Raw genomic sequence first — 22,570 nt, 5'->3', positions numbered from 1 at the left:
CAAATTGCAGCAAAATTGTTGCTATGATGTTTTAATGCTTTTTGAGGAAATTTCCATTGAAGGTGAAGATCGGAGGAGGGGTAGATTGTATGATATGTGTATTTAGAGAGAGAAAGAAACATCCTGGATGCTTTGATTTTTCTTTTTTTGGCCTTGCCACTCGGCATGCAGGATCTTAGTTCCCCAGCCAGGGATCGAACCTGTGCCCCTGGCAGTGGAAGCCCAGAGTCTTAACTACCGGATTGCCAGGGAAGACCCCTTCCATTCAGTTCAGTCACTCAATCGTGTCCAACTCTTCGGGACCCCATGGACTGCAGTATGCCAGGCTTCCCTGTCCATCACCACCTCCCAGAGCTTACCGAAACTCATGTCCGTCAAGTCGGTGATGCCATCCAACCATCTCATCCTCTGTCGTCCCCTTCTCTTCCTGCCTTCAATCTTGCCCAACATCAGGGTCTTTTCCATTGAGTTGGCCCTTTACCTCAGGTGGCCAAAATATTGGAACTTCAGCTTCAGCATCAATCCTTCCAGTGAATATTCAGGACTGATTTCCATTAGAATGGGTTGGTTTGATCCCCTTAGAAGACCCCTTAGGTGCTCCTTAAATATCTGTCTTCTTAATGAAACTTCCCATGAATTGGCAGATAATTCCAAGAACTGACTGAGCCCAGGAGAATGTAGGTTCCATCTGCAAGCAGTCCTCTTCCACCTTACAGTCCCATGTGGGAAGATACCACAGTGTGTGGGTTGCAGTGGGCTGCTCAGTGCATAGAGATGGCTGTTGTTATCCTTAGTATACAGTTCTTTCCTAACTCTTTCACTTTGAGTGTTCTATTCAGTTCCAGGAAGTCAGCTCTTATGCACCCAGGTAGTCCAGTGACGTCACAGCCTTCCCTTCTCGCTTGCCCTGCCCTCCGACTGTTAGAAGTGTAAATCTCAGTGTCCAGCAGACACATGCCCAGGTGTTCTCATGGACACATCACCACCCACCCTGCCCACCCCTCCCCATATGGAAACCAGGCTTTTCCTGCAACTCCAGAAACCTCTACACCAACCTGTAATGCACTGCTCACGGTCCTCCCCAAATCTGACCGGTTTGCAAGTCTGTCATTAATTCAGTCTTTTGCATTTCTCCAAATCATTCCTTCCATCCCATGCTAAGGTCCTTGCCCTGAAAATCAGATGATAGCTTCCTCGGTGCAGTGACCTCTGACTCCTTGATTATATTTGGTCAGTTTCTCTCTGCTTGCAGCTGTTTCCACTGTAGGTTTCACATGATAATCAGTGAGCAGATATTGCAAGGGGGGTTATATGTGGATGTGCCCATGAGTGTGCTCTCATGCAGAAAAGCACACAATCTCACACACAGCAGACACAAATTCTTACTCTCTCCTTACGCAGCTGTCAGCGATCCCTCCCCAAAACACATGCACCCACACACACCCTGATCTTTATTTATTTTTATTATTATTATTTTATTTTCTGTCTGTTCCACTCACTATGTCAGATCTTAGTTCCCCGACCAGGGATGGAACCTACACTCCATCCATTGGAAGGTGAAGTCTTAATCACTGAACCACCAAGGAAGTCCCTCCTCATTTTTCTAACAGTAGAACAGAAAACGGGCTTCCCTGGCGGCTCAGCTGGTGAAGAATCTGCCTGCAACAAGGGAGACCTGGGTTTGATCCCTGGGTTGGGAAGATCCCCTGGAGAAGGGAAAGGCTACCTGCTTCAGTATTCTGGCCTGGAGAATTCCATGGACTTATAGCCCATGGGGTCTCAAAGAGTCGGACACAACTGAACAACTTTCACTTTCAGAGCATAAAACAGCTGGCTTGGAGAAATCTCTTGTTGGGGGTTGGGGGGGGTGGTGAACGGAAGAAAAAATTCTATAAAAGCACAGAATGAGAATTAAGAACAGGAAGAAAAAAGCAGCTAAAGGCAATACAGTGCAAGATGTAAGAAGGTAGCTAAGACTTTAATTGAAACAGACGTACATGCGTAGTCACCTATGTGGTCTTGAAACCAGTATGGCCAAATAAACTAAGGAGAGGCCTCTACTGTGTACAGCCTCAGTTGTAAATATGCCATACATAGATATTTAAATATATATTGCATTCTATATATATTCAATATATATGCATTTCAAATAGTAATTATACTCAGAATAGATACCAGCAGACTAACAAAAAATAAAATGAAATTATTAGTGCTATTTTTTAATTTATTCACCTGTCTTACTGTGTTTAAATGGTTTTTTTGTCTTTGATTTTTGAGCCTCATTGGAAGAAAGAAATATTCAGATCATCTTAAAATTATTTGTTTCAGAGGATCACAAACTAAATTCCTGTATCATTGTATATGTTCATCTTCTCGTTCAAGTAAGTCCTATACGAATGTCTAACAGATAGTCTTGGGAGACAAATTTCCATCAAATATTTGTGGCATTGTCACCTTTGGAAAAATGAGGGGTACTTTGTTCTTGCAGGTCTTGATTTCTGGGGTTAAATATGCAGCTTCTTTAAACTGTCATCCAGAGTTTGAAATTGCCATGTATTTTCTCAGTGTTCAACACAATTGCTACCATCCTAGAGTCTGGAAAAGCAGCATGACTCTCTCCCTGCCCTAAGGCTGATGACAGGTTTGGACAGTTTAAAAAACTTCAGTCATTTTGTACTTGCTGTATTTCTGGTATGTCTTTTCCAAACCTGCAAATTTCTCAAATACTTGAAGGTTTTCAAAGTGAGTCTTCTACTTTGAGATACTATATAGCTTACATTTTTTAATTGATTTCTGCATTCATCAAATGTAACAACCTAACTCTTTTATGACATTGGGTATTGAGTTATTTGAGAAAAACACCTAATCAACTTCATTTTTGAGTTTGTGATTTCCCTCTTGAATTTAAAACAAAGGTTTTATGTTCACCTGCCCACTATTGAAAACTAAAATAAAAAGAAACATATAAAAATAAATTTCAAGTGATTCCATATGTAGACATTTTAATTAGCTTTGGAATGTCAATTGGTAGACAAACCAAGGGAACATTTCATGCAAAGATGGGCTTGATAAAGGACAGAAACGGAATGGACCTAACAGAAGTAGAAGATATTAAGAAGAGATGGCAAGAATATACAGTTCTTTTTTGTACAGAAGAACTGTACGAAAAAGAGCTTCATGACCCAGATAACCGTGATGGTGTGATCACTCACCTAGAGCCAGACATCCTGGAATGTGAAGTCAAGTGGGGCCTTAGAAAGCATCACTACAAACAAAGCTAGTGGAGGTGATGGAATTCCAGTTGAGCCATTTCAAATCCTGAAAGATGATGCTGTGAAAGTGCTGCACTCAAAATGCCAGCAAATTTGGAAAACTCGGCAGTGGCCACAGGACTGGAAAAGGTCAGTTTTCATTCCAATCCCAAAGAAAGGCAATGCCAAAGAATGCTCAAACTGCCACACAATTGCACTCATCTCACATGCTAGTAAAGTAATGCTTAAATTCTTCAAGCCAGGCTACGTGAACCATGAACTTCCAGATGTTCAAGCTGGTTTTAGAAAAGGCAGAGGAACCAGAGATCAAATTGCCAGCATCTGCTGGATCATGGAAAAAGCAAGAGAGTTCCAGAAAAACATCTATTTCTGCTTTATTGACTATATGCCAAAGCCTTTGACTGTGTGGATCACAATAAACTGTGGAAAATTCTGAAAGAGTTGGGAATACCAGACCACCTGACCTGCCTCTTGAGAAACCTATATGCAGGTCAGGAAGCAACAGTTAGAACTGGACATGGAACCACAGCCTGGTTCCAAATAGGAAAAGGAGAATGTCAAGGCTGTATATTGTCACCCTACTTATTTAACTTCTATGCAGAGTACATCATGAGAAACACTGGGTTGGAGGAAGCACAAGCTGGAATCAAGATTGCCAGGAGAAATATCAATAACCTCAGATTTGCAGATGACACCACCCTTATGGCAGAAACTGAAGAGGAACTAAAAAGCCTCTTGATGAAAGTGAAAGAAGAGAGTTGAAAAGGTTGGCTTAAAGCTCAGTGTTCAGAAAACGAAGATCATGGCATCTGGTCCCATCACTTCATGGGAAATAGATGGGAAACAGTGGAAACAGTGTCAGACTTTATTTTTGGGGGCTCCAAAATCACTGCAGATGGTGACTGCAGCCATGAAATTAAAAGGCGGTTACTCCTTGGAAAGAAAGTTATGAGCAACCTAGATAGCATATTCAAAAGCAGAGATATTACTTTGCCAACAAAGGTCCATCTAGTCAAGGCTATGGTTTTTCCAGTAGTCATGTATGGATGTGAGAGTTGGACTGTGAAGAAAGCTGAGCGCCAAAGAATTGATGCTTTTGAATTGTGTGTTGGAGAAGACTCTTGAGAGTCCCTTGGACTGCAAGGAGATCCAGCCAGTCCAGCCTAAAGGAGATCTGTCCTGGGTATTCACTGGAAGGACTGATGCTGAAGCTGAAACTCCAGTACTTTGGCCACCTCATGCGAAGAGTTGACTGATTGGAAAAGACTCTGATGCTGGGAGGAATTGAGGGCAGGAGGACAAGGGGTCAACAGAGGATGAGATGGCTGGATGGCATCACCGACTTGATGGACATGAGTCTGGGTGAACTCCTGGAGTTGGTGATGGACAGGGAGGCCTGGCATGCTGCAATTCATGGGGTCGCAAAGAGTTGGACATGACTGAGCAACTGAACTGGAACTGAAGTGGAATGTCAATTAAAGTGTCTTTGAAGATCTTAAAACCATCATGGTTTTAAGTGTCCCATCTAGTGTCTGTTGTTAAGACCCTCAACTTTTCACTGAAGTATTCATGAGGACAAGCAGCAACGCCCCATAATTCTGATCTAAGCACCTTTTGTCACAGTCTATTCAGTAACTGTTTGGTCAGCGCAGCTGTAGTGGGAAACGTAGATAATGTTAGCGCCCGTACTCTGGCATTGCACTTGTCCTTGACTGCAAGGCAGAAACAGAGGACCCTGAAGCGGGGAGGCCCAGGTAACAAATATACTGCTGCTACTGCTGCTGCTAAGTCACTTCATTCGTGTCCAACTCTGTGTGACCCCATAGATGGCAGCCCACCAGGCTCCCCTGTCCCTGGGATTCTCCAGGCAAGAACACTGGAGTGGGTTGCCATTTCCTTTTCCAATGCATGAAAGTGAAAAGTGAAAAGGAAGTCGTTCAGTCGTGTCCGACTCTTCGCAACCCCATGGACCACACAGCCTACCAGGCTCCTCTGTCCATGGGATTACAAATATACTGACAGAGGCTCATTTCCACGCCGTGAGTGCTCCCGCATGGCCCAGAGATGCTCGGTCCCTTCGTGGGAGGCCACCTGTGGATTTCCTTCTGCCCTCTCATTCTCCAAGGACATGCCTGGGGCAGGCAGAAGGGAAAGGCAGAGTTTCTAAGGATAGCTATTGGTTCTGTTTTTAATATTGCTATACAAAATGGGTGTATGCTCAGTTGCATCCAACTCTTTGCAACCCCGTGAACTGTATAGCCCACCAGGCTCCTCTCTCCATGGAACTCTCCAGGCAAGAATACTGGGTGGGTTGCGATTCCCTTCTCCAGGGGATCTGCCTGACCCAGGAACTGAACTTGCGTCCCCTGCATGCTTTACCACTGCGCCACCTGGGAGGCCCATTGCATAAAGATATTTCCTGTTTCACACAAATCCTTTGTATTGGACAGAACTATTTTGTATATTGATTATAAAAGCAGCAACTACCCAGACGTCTTCTAAGCAGGGGGAGGGGAAGACATAGCGCTTGCAAACATATTTAGTTTAGGCTTTGTGCGTTTGCTCTTGTCCTTAGTCTCATGGCCCATATGCAGGATGGTTTCTGAGAATTCCACCTTGTAATTTACATTGTTCTCCAAATATGTTTATTTTGAAATCTAACTAAAACACAGCTCTTAGTAGCTGGCTGAGGCAGTGTTTAGTGCGTGAAATTTGTTTACCAGGGTAGGATATTTTATTCATTCAAGCAGCGATTTAAAGAAAGATTTGAGGACTTCTCTGGTGGCTCAGTGGTAAAGAATCCTCCTGTCAGGCAGGAGACATGGGTTCAATCCTTGGTCAGGGAAGATCGCACGTGCCACAGAGCAACTAAGGCCCTGTTCCACAATTATTGAGTCTGTGCTCTACAATAAGAGCACTTCTCCCCCTGCAGTGAGAAGCCAGGGCATCGCAGCTAGAGAGGACCTCCTGCTTGCTGCAACTAGGGAAAAGCTCAAGCAACAAGGAAGACCCAGCCCAGCCATAAATAAATAAGTAAAATTATGTTTTTTAAAAACCTGGAGTCTTTAAAAACAAAAGAAAGATTTGAGTTCTGAGCTGTACTATTGTGACCTCCTAGGCCACTGTTTTGATTTGTTAGACGTCTGCCTACAGAGTCTTCAGAATGTTTAAGGCACTATTCTATTGGAAAGCTTACTGAACAAATGAATAGGAAGAACTCTTATGGAATCCTTAAGCATTCATGCCACTAAAAATGAGACAACTTAAGACCTTTTTGAAAATCTATAAATTTCCCTGATCACCCTCAAGATCAGTTATCTCTTTCACTTGATTTCTCCTCTTATATCTTCTTACCTTCCCCATAGGGCTTCTCTGGTGGTGCTAATGGTAGAGTACCCACCTGCCGGTGCAGAAGACATGAGAAACTCAGGTTCAGTCCCTGGGTTGGGAAGATCCCCTGGAGGGGGGCATGGCAACCCACTCCAGTATTCTTGCCTGGAGAATCTCATGGACAGAGAAACTTGACAGGCTACAGTCCACGGGGTCGCAAAGAGTCAGACACGACTGAGTGAATAAGCACACACGCACCTTCCCCATAAGCAACTGACTGTATCTCTACCTTTAAGTACCTAGAGTGTTTTCAAATACAGCAGTAATAATAAGTATTGTGGACTGTAAGATGCCTGCTCCTACATCTACACCGTTTAGACTCCAGCCTGTTTAGACTCTATGCTAATCAGCCTCATTTATATTCATGTTCCAGCCTAGAGATGTAGATGTAGATGTTTCCCATGTAAGAAAACCGAGTCACAGAGAAGTTAAATCAGCACAGAATCAAGATTTGAACTCAGCTCAGACTGTCTTCAAACTTGATATTCTTTTCCTTCGTGGAGATCTTAGACCCTCCAGTGGGGAACAGCTTTCCTTCGGCTTTCAGATACAGGATTCACAAGCTTACGTCCTCTATTAAAGCACAAACACTTGACATGGGAGCGACTTCTCACTCTTCTTTAATATGTGAATCAGAGTCTGCTGCGTGTTGACTGCCTGATAGGGGGCAGGAGAGCATTGGCTTTGGACTCACCTGGGACTAGTTTCTGACTCTGTGCACTTGGAAATGGACGCATCCTTACCTGTTTCTCCGAAGATGAGGGGATAACAAATGCACCGTTTTTCACAGAGTTGTTGAGGAGTAAATGAAATTTTCACCCCAGCATGTGTTTTGCTTGGAATGAGGCTTGGCACAAACCAAGCCCGCAAATATGAGCTCTTATTCTGAGAATCCATTTTGTCGGCATCAGTTTGAATTAAGTGAGGATCTCTCGCCAGGTTTGGCACAGACTTCTGTATTTGAAAGCATTCCCTTCACGGTAGGACTCAGAACTAATATGAAGAAAAGTGACCTTCGCTCTTCTCCTGCATGAGGTTGGACTCAGTGTCCTTGCTTCAGAGCCAGCGTCTCATTCCACATCCTGAAACAAAGCAGGATGAAAACCTTGCTTGGCATCATGAGTTTATATTTGCGGTAATACATTTTGCAGAGGCTTTGACTGGCAAAGTGGCCTTGGTTGAAATCCTTCGATCAGGTAGAATTTTGGGGCACTGGGCAGATGCCCGCAGTTCTATTTCGTAGGAGGTGATTTGAGCCAGTGTGTGTCAGAATCACGAACAGGGCTTGGTTTAGTTTCCTAGTTCTTGCTGTGACAAATTTCCACATACGTATTGATTTCAAACAACCCAGATTTATTATTTATGGTTCTACATATCTGAAGTCCAAAATGGTTTCCCTAGGCTAAGATCAGGGTATGAACAAGACTTAGTACTTATAAAAATTTTAGGGGGAAAAAAAAAAAAAAGATTGCTTTGCCTTTTCCGGATTCTAGAAGCCACCTGCATTCCTACAGTAAGTCTGTGCTGGTGCCTTCATGAAAATGAAAGTGGAAGCTGCTCCCTTGTGTCTGATTCTCTGTGACCCCATGGACTGTAGCCTGCCAGTCTCCTCTGTCCGTGGAATTTTCCAGGCAAGAATACTGGAGCGGGTTTCCATTTCCTTCTCTCATGTGGCAGTTTAGATGCTAAGCGTGTCTGACTCTTCATAATCCTCTCCAGTGGTCGAAAACATGACTCACACTTCTGTCTCCAAGCCAGACTGGTTTGGTTGATTTTGATCTTAGAGTTGAAGGGGATAGGGAAAGTAGGCATACATTTTTGTGATGAGGTGATATAGTAATATATGGTCATAATAATATAGTCAGTATTTGCTATATATTTTATTGGATGATTACTTTTAGAATCATGTAATTGTGAATTTGTAAAAAATTTTATAGGTCACCCCGGTTTTCATCTGCAACTCAAGGAGTATCCTCGGCAACAGACCTTCTCAAACTTTAGGATCCACCGTAATCATGTCTAAAGATGCAGATTCTGATTCAGGAGGTCTGGGATGGGGCCTGAGAGGCTGCATTTCTAATACGCTCCCAGGAAGCTGCTGGGAGTAGCAAGGCTTCTGAGCATTCCTGACGTTGCTGCCTTGGGGATGATTCTGTTATAGTCTCTTCTTTGTATTTTGGTAATTCCAACTGTCACATACGAAATCAGTAGTTCTTGGATCAAAGCCAGACTCAAAATAGATGCAAAACTTTTCTGATGTTTTAAAAATATAAGTCAAAATGACATCGCAGTTGAAGAGAATTTTAAAAAATAGGATGTGTATGTAGGATCTGAAGAATCTTATATTAAGCATCTCTCTCTGTATATATAGAGAGAGATTTTATATATATGTGTGTGTGTATTTTCCAGGTAGTGCTAGTGGTAGAGAGCTTGCCATGCAGAAGAGGTAAGAGGTGCAGGTTCAGTCCGTGGATCAAGAAGATTCCCTGGAGGAGGGCCTGGCAACCCACTCCAGTATTCTTGCCTAGAGAATCTCATGGACAGAGGAGACTGGCAGACTATAGTCTATGGGATCGCAAAGAGTTGGACACAACTGAGCAACTGAGCATGTATATATATGCATGCACGCTAAGTCGCTTCTGTTGTGGGTTGTCATTTCCTATACACACACACACACACACACACACACGCACACATATATATAAATATATACATACATACATATATACATCCATATGTATGTGTATATCTGTCCATCTATATATCCTGCATCCATACTAAATCATACAACTGTGAAATCCCAAGTTAAATGATATTTTGTGGCACTGACAACTTTAACACTTTCCTTTACGTTAAAAATTTTATAACAAAGTGAAAACTTGATGGGTATAAATTTGGACTGTCCTATAGATGGAAGTGTGAGCCTAAGTGCAGTGTTGCCAGCCATTCTGCATTGAGGAAGCCCACAGCCACGTTCAGACATTGGGTGAGTTGGACTGAGTTGAATTGGCCCATGTAAACTAGCTCTACCTTCAGAGTTCCTAGTTTGATTATTTAAACTTGGCTACCGTACACACTGATCACCTTGATTCTTATTTAATATTTGAAAGTTATTACTGTGGAAGAAGTCAGCTGAACGATGGTGATTATAGCGTATCAAAATCCTTTGTAAGTGATTATTTTAATGACTCTGTACCAACAGGGAGACGTAGACATTTAGACAAAAAACAACCTAATTATAATGACAGCACCAAAGTGAAGCAGTGACAGTTACAACACCAATTTAAAAGTTTTTGACAGCCATGGCTAAAAGCTTTGTTTAGACCTTTCAGTAATAACAGTTTACTTAAGACATAAATCCACAGCTAAGGAAAATAGAAAGAGAAAGTTGTGGCTTTTCTGTCATGCAGATGAAGTGGAAAGCAGTTGAAATGTTTTTAATAGAACGTTACCTTGAAAAAAGTCTAGAAAAGGAATAATAGTTAAGGAATTTTAACTCTCTCAATGCAAGACTAAATAGAAATTCTAATCAGGATTGAAACTTGCCAGCTGATATGCTTATCAACGTTATGAAGGTCAGTAGTTCCTGCAAGCAAGTTGACGTGCATTTAAATATGTTGACTGACAGCCCTGGAATTTGATTTTGCGTTATCCATGAAATAAAGTCAAGGGCAAATAAATGGATGTAAGAACGCATCAGTAGCCATGGTGACTCACAGCCTCACTAAATACCTGCTTTTCCAGTGGCTGTGACATCTCTCACATTATTAGACTTTATCGCTTTTATTTATCTCACTTGGTTCTGGACTCGGTCAAATATACAGCGTAATTAATTCTTTGACCTTGGGCAATTTATTTCTCATTGCTGAACAGAAAAATACCTCGGTCACATTTTTTTTTTAAACTGCACATCTTAATAGAACATTTATAATACGCAGGCACCGATATGAGAGCTGACAGATATTTATACGTTTATGATAACAACTTTTGGAGTAGCTGGTACTTGTCTCCATTTTCCCGATGGGAAAACTGAGGCACAGAGAGGTTGAAGAACCTTGCTCAGGACCACAAAGCTTGTGTGTGGTAGAGTTTCAGGTCCATGCACTTTGGCTCAGAGCCCATGCTGTGGCTGACTGCAGGGCCATGAAGCCACAAGAAGGCACACATTTGGATGCATAGAGTCGACGGCAAGCTCAGAGCTATCCTGTTTTCCCTTTTCCTCTTCTCGGGTTCTGCTTTCGTTAGGTTCTTTCAGTTGCAAAGATTGAAGAATTCTCAGGTCAAGATCAAGCGGTGTCCACATGTGTCTGTAAGAACCAGTGAAGCCCCAAAACGGGGCTCATCGAGGCTCTGTACCCCAGGCAGTTGGTGCCAAGGGGTATGACTCAGTGATTCGTCATGTGGTCAGCTTCCCTCTCCTCCTTCTGCTGGCCAGGGTCTTCAGCTTCTACCCCCTTCTTTTCTGGATTTCCTGCCCCACAGTGGGCCGGAGCTCCTAAAATGGACTTTAGGCCGACGTGGGTTCAGAGTCTGGCGCTGCTGTGTGCTTGCTGTGTGACCTTGGACAAGTGGCTTAACCTGTCTGAACTCTGTGGAAGAAGTGGGTAATACATCCCACTACGTAGGGTTATGGTGGAGATGAAAGAAGTGAAAGAAATAACATGCTTACAGTATTTAATACATGACAGCTAATATAATAATACCCATTGTTTTTCGAACACCTGATTATTTTACCTCAAGGTAGGCAGCAGGCTTGGACCAGATGTGGATCCAAACTGTGGCTTCGTCTTCCGTATGTGTGTGACGGTGAGAAAGTTATTTAACTTCTCTGAGCCTCGGTTTCCTTCTCTATAAAATTAGCATAACTTCCTAGAACTGTTAGGACATTAAATGACTTCATTTATGTAAAGCACTTACGACAGCTTTGGGCACATAATAATTATAAATATAGACATCAGCTATTATCAGTTGTAGTATAATTTTCAATAACATTTATGCAGAGAATATAAAGTTCTGGTTATATGAGGTAAGTAAATTATGAATGTCTATGGCATAGTACCTATAGCTATGTATTCTATTGTATATTTAAAACTTACTAGGAGGATAGATCTTATGTTGTGTTCTTACCACAAGTAATAATAATAATATTAATAGAGGAGGCAAGAGGAAGCTTTGGGAGGTGATGAATATGTATATGGCTTTGATGATGGTCATACTTTCATGGGTATATATTTATCCCCAAGCTCATTGAGTTATACATTTTCAATATGAACCACATTTTTAAATATAAACCATACTTTAACAAAGTGGCTTAAAACATAAAAATAAATTATTAAAAATAGTAATTTTAAAAAATAAATAATCCACAGAAACGATACATTAAAAAATAAATAGATCTTAGGTTTCTCCTGCTTTTCCAGTTCTATGGTTTATCTCAAATGCTTTCATCAACAGTAGCTTTTTCTCTTAGCAGAATAAAGTGCTACTTGTTATGTGGTATCAGCTTTCCAAAAATAATTTTTCCATACAGTCAGCAAAAAGGATAAAAGCTTCCTAACTGGCCAGTGAAAATTAAGATATAGGTTATACACAAGTTCAGTGAAATGTATTTTCAGCTTTTAATCAAAAGTCTCTGAAACTATCTCCCCAGGTACTTTTTAGCTGCCTGCAGATAAAAGATTGCATTTCTCACAATAGGTAGTGACAGTCATCAAGTTATCTTAGAAAAGTGGTTCTGGACGTGTGTTTGCCAAGCAGAGGGAGGTTTTGGGAGAGAGAGGGGTTGGAGATTTGGGTTCAGTTCAGTTCAGTCGCTCAGTAGTGTCTGACTCTTTGCGACACCATCAATTGCAGCACGCCAGGCCTCCCTGTCTATCACCAACTCCCGAAGTTCACTCAAACTCACGTCCATCGAGTCAGTTATGCCATCCAGCCATCTCATCCTCTGTCATCCCCTTTTCCTCCTGCCCCCAATCCCTCCCAGCATCAAGGTATTTTCCAATGAGTCAACTCTTCGCATGAGATGGAGTTTCAGCTTTAGCATCAGTCCTTCCAAAGAACACCCAGGACTGATCGCTTTTAGAATGCACTGGCTGGATCTCCTTGCAGTCCAAGGGACTCTCAAGAGTCTTCTCCAACACCACAGTTCAAAAGTATTAATTCTTCAGTGCTCAGCTTTCTTCACAGTCCAACTCTCACATCCACACGTGACTACTGGAAAAACCATAGCCTTGACTAGATGGACCTTTGTTGGCAAAGTAATGTCTCTGCTTTTGAATATGCTATCTAGGTTGCTCATAACTTTTCTTCCAAGGAGTAAGCGTCTTTTAATTTCATGGCTGCAGTCACCATCTGCAGTGATTTTGGAGCTCCAAAAAATAAAGTCTGACACTGTTTCCACTGTTTCCCCATCTATTTCCCATGGAGTGATGGGACCAGATGCCATGATCTTTGTTTTCTGAATGTTGAGCTTTAAGCCAACTTTTTCACTCTCTTCTTTCACTTTCATCAAGAGGCTTTTTAGTTCCTCTTCACTTTCTGCCATAAGGGTAGTGTCATCTGCATATCTGAGGTTATTGACATTTCTCCCGGCAATCTTGATTCCAGCTTGTGCTTCTTCCAGCCCAGCGTTTCTCATGATGTATTCTGCGTATAAGTTAAATAAGCAGGATGACAATATACAGCTTTGACGTACTCCTTTTCCTATTTGGAACCAGTCTGTTGTTCAATGTCCAGTTCGAACTGTTGCTTCCTGACCTGCATATAGGTTTCTCAAGAGGCAGGTCAGGTGGTCTGGTATGCCCATCTCTTTCAGAATTTTCCAGTTTCTTGCAATCCACACAGTCAAAGGCTTTGGCATATTCAAGAAAGCAGAAATAGATGTCTTTCTGGAACTCTCTTGCTTTTTCAGTGATCCAGCGGATGTTGGCAATTTGATCTCTAAAACCAGCTTGAACATCAGGAAGTTCACGGTTCACGTATTGCTGAAGCCTGGTTTGGAGAATTTTGAGCATTACTTTACTAGCGTGTGAGATGAGTGCAATTGTGTGGTAGTTTGAGCATTCTTTGGCATTGCCTTTCTTTGGAGGTTTGGGTTAAGCACGTGCAAACTATTATATATAGAGTGGATAAACAGCAAGGTCTTCCTATATGGCACAGGAACTAATATTCAATGCCCCATGATAAACCAGAATGGAAAAGAATCTGAAAAAAGACTGTGTATATTGTGTATAACAATAACTGAATCACTTTGCTGGACAGCTGAAATTTACACAACACTGTAAATCAACTTTGCTTCAATAAAATAAAACTTTCTTAAAAAGAAAGACTGTTCACAGTAGCATATAACAAAGCTGTTGCAGATCTGGCAATGTCTGAGCACATAGGTATGCTGAATCGTGAGTCTGTCTCTTTATTAAGAGTTCTTCCGTTTTGCCTCCTCAGCAAATGATGCGGTCGTCCGTCTTCCACATGTTCATCCTGAGCATGGTGACCGTGGACGTGATCGTGGCTGCCAGCAACTATCACAAAGGAGAAAGCTTCAAGAGGCAGTATGACGAGTTCTACCTGGCGGAGGTAAGCAGCTCACGGACACAGGTCACTTGTCAAAGCACCCAAGAACCTCGGCTCGTGACAGCAGCTTTTAGAACATGAAAGTTCATGTCAGCTCAGTCATCATTTGACTTCAACCAAAGCTGATTCAGGGCTTCCCTGATAGCTCAGTGGGTATAGAATCTGCTTGCAGTGCAGGAGATGCGGGTTTGATCCCTGGGTCGGGAAGATCTCCTGGAGGAGGGCATGGAAACCCACTCCTGTATTCTTGCCTGGAGAATCCCATGGACAGAGGAGTCTGGCGAGCTACAGTCCATGGGGTTGCAAAGACTCAGACTCGACTGAAGCGACTGCGCATGCACAGAGCTGATTCATTGTCTGCTGCCGAGGTGTCTCTCCCTTGCTCCCGGAGTTGCCTGCTTTGTTTCCTGGCCCCCAGGCCTGAGTTGATCTTCCCACATTGGGTGTCACATGCGTGAGTCATGTTGCCAAGGCAACATTTGCCCTGGGTGTTACCCTGGCCATCTAGGTGTTTCCCTACCCACCTCTTTGTTTTCTCTCCATTGTCATATTGTGTGTCTGTTTCCTCCAAAGTGTAGGCAAGCACAGATTCAGAATATCGTAGATGAACTCAGCTCAACAGTACCAAGGACGAGAATGGAGGAAAATAGATTCCTTCTCTAAAAATCTGAGGTGTTACAGCCTGCAGTAAGGTGTAGTCAGAAATAGGTAGGTTTTAGAACTAACACCCAAAAAAGATGTCCTTTTCATTATAGGGGACTGGAATGCAAAAGTAGGAAGTCAAGAAACACCTGGGGTAACAGGCAAATTTGGCCTTGGAATATGGAATGAAGCAGGGCAAAGGCTAACAGAGTTTTGCCAAGAGAACCCACTGGTCATAGCAAACACCCTCTTCCAACAACACAAGAGAAGACTCTACACATGGACATCAGCAGATGGTCAACACCGATATCAGATTGATTTTATTCTTTGTAGCCAAAGATGGAGAAGCTCTATACAGTTAGCAAAAACAATACCAGGAGCCGACTGTGGCTCACATCATGAACTCCTTATTACCAAATTCAGACTTAAATTGAAGAAAGTAGGGAAAACCACTAGACCATTCAGGTATGACCTAAATCAAATCCCTTATGATTATACAGTGGAAGTGAGAAATAGATTTAAGGGACTAGATCTGATAGAGTGCCTGATGAACTATGGACCAAGGTTCGTGACATTGTACAGGAGACAGGGATTAAGACCATCGCCATGGAAAAGAAATGCAAAAAGCAAAATGGCTGTCTGAGGAGGCCTTACAAATAGCTGTGAAAATAAGAGAAGCAAAAAGCAAAGGAGAAAAGGAAAGATATAAGCATCTGAATGAAGAGTTCCAAAGAAGAGCAAGGAGAGATAAGAAAGCCTTCCTCAGTGATCAGTGCAAAGAAATAGAGGAAAACAACAGAATGGGAAAGACTAGAGATCTCTTCAGGAAAATTAGGGATACCAAGGGAGCATTTCATGCAAAGATGGGCTCCATAAAGGACAGAAATGGTATGGACCTAACAGAAGCAGAAGATATTAAGAAGAGGTGGCAAGAGTACTCAGAAGAACTATACAAAAAATATCTTCATGACCAGATAACCATGGTGGTGGTTTCTCTCTCTACCTAGAGCCAGACATCCTGGAATGTGAAGTCAAGTGGGCCTTAGAAAGCATCACTATGAACAAAGCTAGTGGAGGTGATGGAATTCCAGTTGAGCTATTTCAAATCCTGAAAGATGAGTGCTGCACTCAATATGCCAGCAAATTTGGAAAACTCAGCAGTGGCCACAGGACTGAAAAGGGCAGTTTCCATTCCAATCCCAAAGAAAGGCAATGCCAAAGAATGCTCAAACTACTGCACAATTGCACTCATCTCACATGCTAGTAAAGTAATGCTCAAAATTCTCCAAGCCAGGCTTCAGCAATACCTGAACCGTGAACTTCCTGATGTTCAAGCTGGTTTTAGAAAAGGCAGAGGAACCAGAGATCAAATTGCCAACATCTGCTGGATCATGAAAGAGCAAGAGAGTTCGAGAAAAACATCTATTTCTGCTTTATTGACTATGCCAAAGCCTTTGACTGTGTGGATCACAATAAACTGTGGAAAATTCTGAAAGAGATGGGCATACCAGACCACCTGACCTGTCTCTTGAGAAACCTATATGCAGGTCAGGAAGCAACAGTTAGAACTGGATATGGAACCACAGCCTGGTTCCAAATAGGAAAAGGAGAATGTCAAAGCTGTATATTGTCACCCTACTTATTTAACTTCTATGCAGAGTACATCATGAGAAACGCTGGACTGGAAGAAGCACCAGCTGGAATCAAGATTGCTGGGAGAAATATCAATAACCTCAGATATGCAGATGACACCACCCTTATGGCAGAAAGTGAAGAGGAACTAAAAAGCCTCTTGATGAAAGTGAAAGAAGAGAGTGAAAAAGTTGGCTTAAAGCTCAACATTCAGAAAACGAAGATCATGGCATCTGGTCCCATCACTTCATGGGAAATAGATAGGGAAACAGTGGAAACAGTGTCAAACTTTATAGTTTTGGGCTCCAAAATCACTGCAGATGGTGACTGCAGCCATGAAATTAAAAGACGCTTACTCCTTGGAAAGAAAGTTATGAGCAACCTAGATAGCATATTCAAAAGCAGAGACATTACTTTGCCGACTAAGGTCCATCTAGTTAAGGCTATGCTTTTTCCAGTAGTCATATATGGATGTGAGAGTTGGACTGTGAAGAAAGCTGAGCGCCGAAAATTGATGCTTTTGAACTGTGGTGTTAGAGAGGACTCTTGAGAGTCCCTTGGACTGCAAGGAAATCCAGCCAGTGCATTCCAAAGGAGATCAGTCCTGGGTGTTCATTGGAAGGACTGATGCTGAAGCTGAAACTCCAATACTTTGGCCACCTTATGCAAAGAGTTGACTCATTGGAAAATACCTTGATGCTGGGAGGGACGGGGGGCAGGAGGAGAATGGGACGACAGAGGGTGAGATGGCTGGATGGCATTACCAACTCAATGGACATGAGTTTGAGTGAACTCCGGGAGTTGATGATCGGCAGGGAGGCCTGGCATGCTGCGATTCATGGGGTCTCAGAGTCAGACACGACTGAGCGACTGAACTGAACTGAACTGAAGTGATTACAACAACTCTTCTTGCTTCCTACAGCCCATACTAGAGTTTTGTAGTAGCGCTTCTTACTGCTGGGATAACCTTGTTAACATTTGTTGCTTAAATATTTCCTAATGATTTCCAGAGACCCCTGACTTTTTTATTGTGAAGAATTATGTCTGTAACAGATCTTAGAATTCAGGGGTTCTACATTTATGGAAAAATTGATTGATGGACAGTGGTTTAGAAACCCATTCATCATGTAAGTGAGGAATACATATCTAACTGTGCTACACTTGGAGAAATCCAATATATGAAAAATAAATCTTAAAAAGCAGAAGCATCACAATGTGATTATTTTTATTACAAAAGCACTTTCCACATACAAAATCAATTTGCCTCAGAGTTGGGTTCTCTTCTATATCCCGAATTCTCCTAGTGCATTTAAAAATGAATTTGGTTAACAAAAAGTCAATCCACCCACACATCAATTTTTCAGAAAAAGAATTGATGGTATACAGCTATTGAATACAAACTTCTACGTGGGTATGCAGAAACTTTTAAGGAGTCACTTATGAATTCCTCCCTTGGTGGAGATGTTTTTCCTGTAAGAAAATATCATTAGTATTAAACTTTCTCTGAAATAGTCTCCGGGACATGACATTGACTAATAACTGTGTCATATATGGAACATTTTTGTTGTTTTTCAGTTGCTAAGTCATGTCTGACTCTTTGCGATCTCATGGACTGTAGCCAGCCAGGCTCCTCTGTCCCTGGGGCTTCCTAGGCAAGAATACTGTAGTGGGTTGCCATTTCCTTCTCTAGGGGATCTTCCTGGACCAAAGATTGAGCCTAATCTCCTGGATTGGCACGCTGCTTCTTTACCACTGAGCCATTTAGAATTTTAGTGTATGGAGCTTACAGTTAAGCAAAAAATATAGACAGTAAATAGTAACAAGTTTTTATGCTATGGAGAATCAATGACATAAGCTCACAAAGAAATTATGTCCAACTAAACACCTGAAAAATGGATATAATTTTGCTGCAAATCCAGCACAGAAAGTATGGATCATTATTAAAAGCAGAGAGGGGATAATTGCTTTACAATGCTGTGTTAGTTTCTGCTGTACAACAGCCTGAACCAGCTATCAATACACATATATCCCTGCCCTCTTGAGCCTCCCTTCTGCTCCTCCATCCCGCCCCTCTAGGTCATCACTGAGCACCAGCTGAGCTCCCTTGCTATACAGAAGCTTGACACTAGCTAGCTATTTTACATTGATAAGTGTATATTTCAATGCTACTCTCTCAATTCATCCCAACCTGTCCTACCCTTGCTGTGTCCACAAGCCCATTTTCTATGTCTGCTTCTCTATTCCTGCCCTGCAAATAGATTCATCAGTGCTGTTTTTCTAGATTCTATATGTATCCGTTCAGTTCAGTCACTCAGTCAGTCATGTCCGACTCTTTGCAACCCCATGGAAAGTACCAGGCCAGGCCTCCCTGTCACCAACTCCCGGAGCTTACTCAAATTCATGTTCATCATGCCATCCAGCCATCTCAGCCTCTGTCGTCCGCTTCCCCTCCTGCCTTCAATCTTTCCCAGCAACAGGGTCTTTTCCAATGAGTCTGTTCTTCGCATCAGGTGGCCAAAGTATTAGAGGTTCAGCTTCAATATCAGTCCCTCCAGTGAATATTCAGGACTGATTTCCTTTAGAATTGACTGGTTGAATCTCCTTGCAGTCCAAGGGACTCTCAAGAGTCTTCTCCAACACCACAGTTCAAAAGCATCAATTCTTCGGCACTCAGCCTTCTTTATGGTCCAACTCTCACATCCATACATGACTACTGGAAAACCATAGCTTTGACCAGATGGACCTTTGTCAGCAAAGTAATGTCTCTGCTTTTTAATATGTTGTCTAGGTTGGTCATAACTTTTCTTCTAAGGAGCAAGCGACTTTTAAATTCATGGCTGCAGTCACCATCTGCAGTGATTTTGGAGCCCAAGAAAATTAAATCTGTCACTGTTTCCATTGTTTTCCCATCTATTTGCCATGAAGAGATGCAGCTGGAAGCCATGATTTTCATTTTTTTGAATGTTGAATTTTAAACCAGCTTTTCACCCTCCTCTTTCACTTTTATCAAGAGCCTGTTTAGTTCTTCCTCACTTTCTGCCATAAGGGTGGTATCATCTGCATATTTGAGGTTATTGATATTTCTCTCGGCTATCTTGATTCCAACTTGTGCTTCATCCAGCCCAGTGTTTCTCATGATGTACTCTGCATAGAAGTTAAATAAGCAGGGTGACAATATGCAACCTTGACGTATTTCTTTCCCAATTTGGAACCAGTCACCATTATTCCATGTCTGGTTCTAACTGTTGCTTCCTGACCTGCGTACAGATTTCTCAGAAGGGAGGTAAGGTGGTCTGGTATTTCCATATCTTTAAGAATTTTTCACAGTTTGTTGTGATCCACACAGTCAAAGGCTTTGGCATAGCCAATAAAGCAGAAGTAAATATTTTTCTGGAATTCCCTTGCTTTTTCATATTCAACGGATGTTGGCAATTTGATCTCTGCTTCCTCTACCTTTTCTAAGCTGGATGCTTGACCTCCATCTGGAAGTCCTTGGTTCATGTACTATTGAAGCCTCACTTGGAGAATTTTGAGCATTACTTTGCTAGTGTGAGATGAATGCTATTGTGCGGTAGTTTGAACATTCTTTGGCATTGCCTTTCTTTGGGATTGGAATGAAAACTGACCTTTTCCAGTCCTGTGGCCACTGCTGAGTTTTCCCAATTTACTGGCAAATTGAGTGCATCACTTTAACAGCATCATCCTTTAGGACTTGAAATAGCTTAGCTGGAATTCCGTCACCTCTACCAGCTTTGTTCATAGTGATGCTTCCTAAGGCCCACTTGACTTCGGACTCCAGGATATCTGACTGTAGCTGAGTGATCACACCATCGTGGTTATCTGGGTCATGAAGATCTTTTTTGTATAGTTCTTCTGAGTACTCTTGCCACCTCTTCTTAATATCTTCTGCTTCTGTTAGGTCCATACCATTTCTGTCCTTTATTGAGCCCATCTTTGCATGAAATGTTCCCTTCGTATCTCTAATTTTCTTGAAGAGATCTCTAGTCTTTCTCATGCTACTGTTTTCATCTATTTCTTTACACTGATTGCTGAGGAAGGCTTTCTTATCTCTTCTTGCTATTTTTTGGAACTCTGCATTCAAATGGGTATATCTTTCCTTTGCTCCTTGCCTTTAGCTTCTCTTCTTTTCTCAGCCATTTTAAGGCCTCCTCAGACAACCATTTTGCCTTTCTTTTTCTTGGGGATAGTCTTGGTCCCTGCCTCCTGTACAATGTCACGAACCTCCATCCATAGTTCTTCAGGCACTCTGTCAATCAAATCTAATCCCTCAAATCTATTTGTCACTTCTGCTGTGTAATCGTAAGGGATTTGATTTAGATCATACCTGAATGTTCTAGTGTTTTTCCCTATTTTCTTCAATTTAATTAATTTGCAATAAGGAGCTCATGATCAGAGCCACAGTCAGCTCCCAGTCTTGGTTTTGCTGACTGTATAGAGCTTCTCCATCTTTGGCTGCAAAGAATATTATCAATCTGATTTCAGTATTGACCATCTGGTGATGTCCACATGTAGAGTCTTATCTTGTTTTGTTGGAAGAGGGTGTTTGCTATGGCCAGTGCGTTCTCTTGGCAAAACTCTGTTAGTCTTTGCCCTCCTTCATTTTCTACTTTGAGGTCAAACTTGCCTGTTATTCTTGTTAATATATGAAATTTGTTTTTCTCTTTCTGACTTATTTCTGACTTACTTCACTCTGTTTGACAGACTCTAGGTTTATCCACCTCAAATCCACTACAAATGACCCAACTGATGATCATACTACAAGAAATTCCAACAAAATTTCAAATGTTCTAATATTGTGGAGTTCACTGATACTATTTAAGGGTATAGGTAGCATCCAATGGTAGTTGAAAAATCCTTGCTGTTCTTTTTTGTATATAGTACTATTTTAAAAAGTAAATTTATGTTTTAATTTATTTTGGCTGCACTGGGTTTTCATTGCTCTGTGCAGGCTTTCTCTATTTGCAGCAGGTGGGTCTTCCCATGGCAGAGGCCTCTCTTGTTGCAGAGCACAGACTGTAGGCACACGGCTTCAGTAGTTGCAGCTCAGAAGTTGTGATGCACTAGTTTTGTTGCCCCGAGGCATGTGGGATCTTCCCAGACCAGGGATCACACCTGTGTCCTCTGCATTGGTAAACAGACTCTTAACCACTGTGCCACCAAGAAATTCCCATAGTACTATTTTTTAATTTAAAAAATCAACAAGAGAAGTTGTTGTTCAGTCACTAAGTCATGTCTGACTGTTCACAACCCCATGGACTGCAGCATGCCAGGCTTCCCCATCCTTCACCATCTCCCGGAGTTTACTCAAACTCATGTCCATTGAGTCAGTGATGCCATTCAACCATCTCATCCTCTGTCATCTTCTTCTCCTCCTGACTTCAGTCTGTTCCAGCATCAGGCAGGGTCTTTCCCAATGGGTCGACTCTTTGCATCAGGTGGGATTGCATGGTAAAATATGGCACATGCTATCTTTCTAGTAATTGTTGCCCACTTCCAAAACCACTGAAAGTAAATTTGATTTTCATCAACAACATAGTAGAGATTCAGTTCACTTCAAAAAAAAATAGGTATCACTTTATTCTTGAACTACTGAAACATTCAGAATTTGTTCCACATCTCTTAATTGATGAGGTGTATCTGAGTTTCCCAAAGTGTGCTTGATCTTTATTCCAATCACATTATCTCTTTTCTTTGTATCAGGAACTTCTACACAAGTCAAAGTGGTGAGTTTAATCACACGATTTTTTTTTTTATAAAATATTCTCTTTTGAAAAAAAATTGATAAAGATGGTTTGGGCTTAAGCCAAGAGTCAACAGACTTTTTTCTTGCAGAGCCAGACAGTAAACATTTCAGACTTTTCAGACCACATGTCCTCTGCTTCAGCTACTCAACTCTGCTGTTGTTATGCAGAAGGGAGTGTGGCCTCAGAGTGGTTGTGTGCCAACAAAACTTTCTTTACGAAAATAAGCAATGAGCTTGATCTTGGTTTAAGCTGTAGAAACACCATCTGAGCCACCAAGGCAGCCTCTAGAGATACAGA

General features: G+C 41.9%; 1 protein-coding gene across 1 annotated transcript in view; it reads left to right on the top strand.

The window, feature by feature from the left end:
- NALCN (sodium leak channel, non-selective) overlaps positions 1-22,570 on the top strand; it is a 302,582-nt gene that overhangs the window by 104,586 nt on the left and 175,426 nt on the right. Inside the window, exon 11 of the mRNA XM_015098259.3 lies at positions 14,106-14,237. Coding sequence (XP_014953745.2) covers positions 14,106-14,237 — 132 coding nt within the window. The remainder of the gene's footprint in view (positions 1-14,105; positions 14,238-22,570) is intronic.

This window comes from Ovis aries, chromosome 10, assembly GCF_016772045.2.
Source record: "Ovis aries strain OAR_USU_Benz2616 breed Rambouillet chromosome 10, ARS-UI_Ramb_v3.0, whole genome shotgun sequence".
Lineage (NCBI taxonomy): Eukaryota > Metazoa > Chordata > Mammalia > Artiodactyla > Bovidae > Ovis > Ovis aries.
This window is presented reverse-complemented; position numbering and strand designations above follow the sequence as displayed.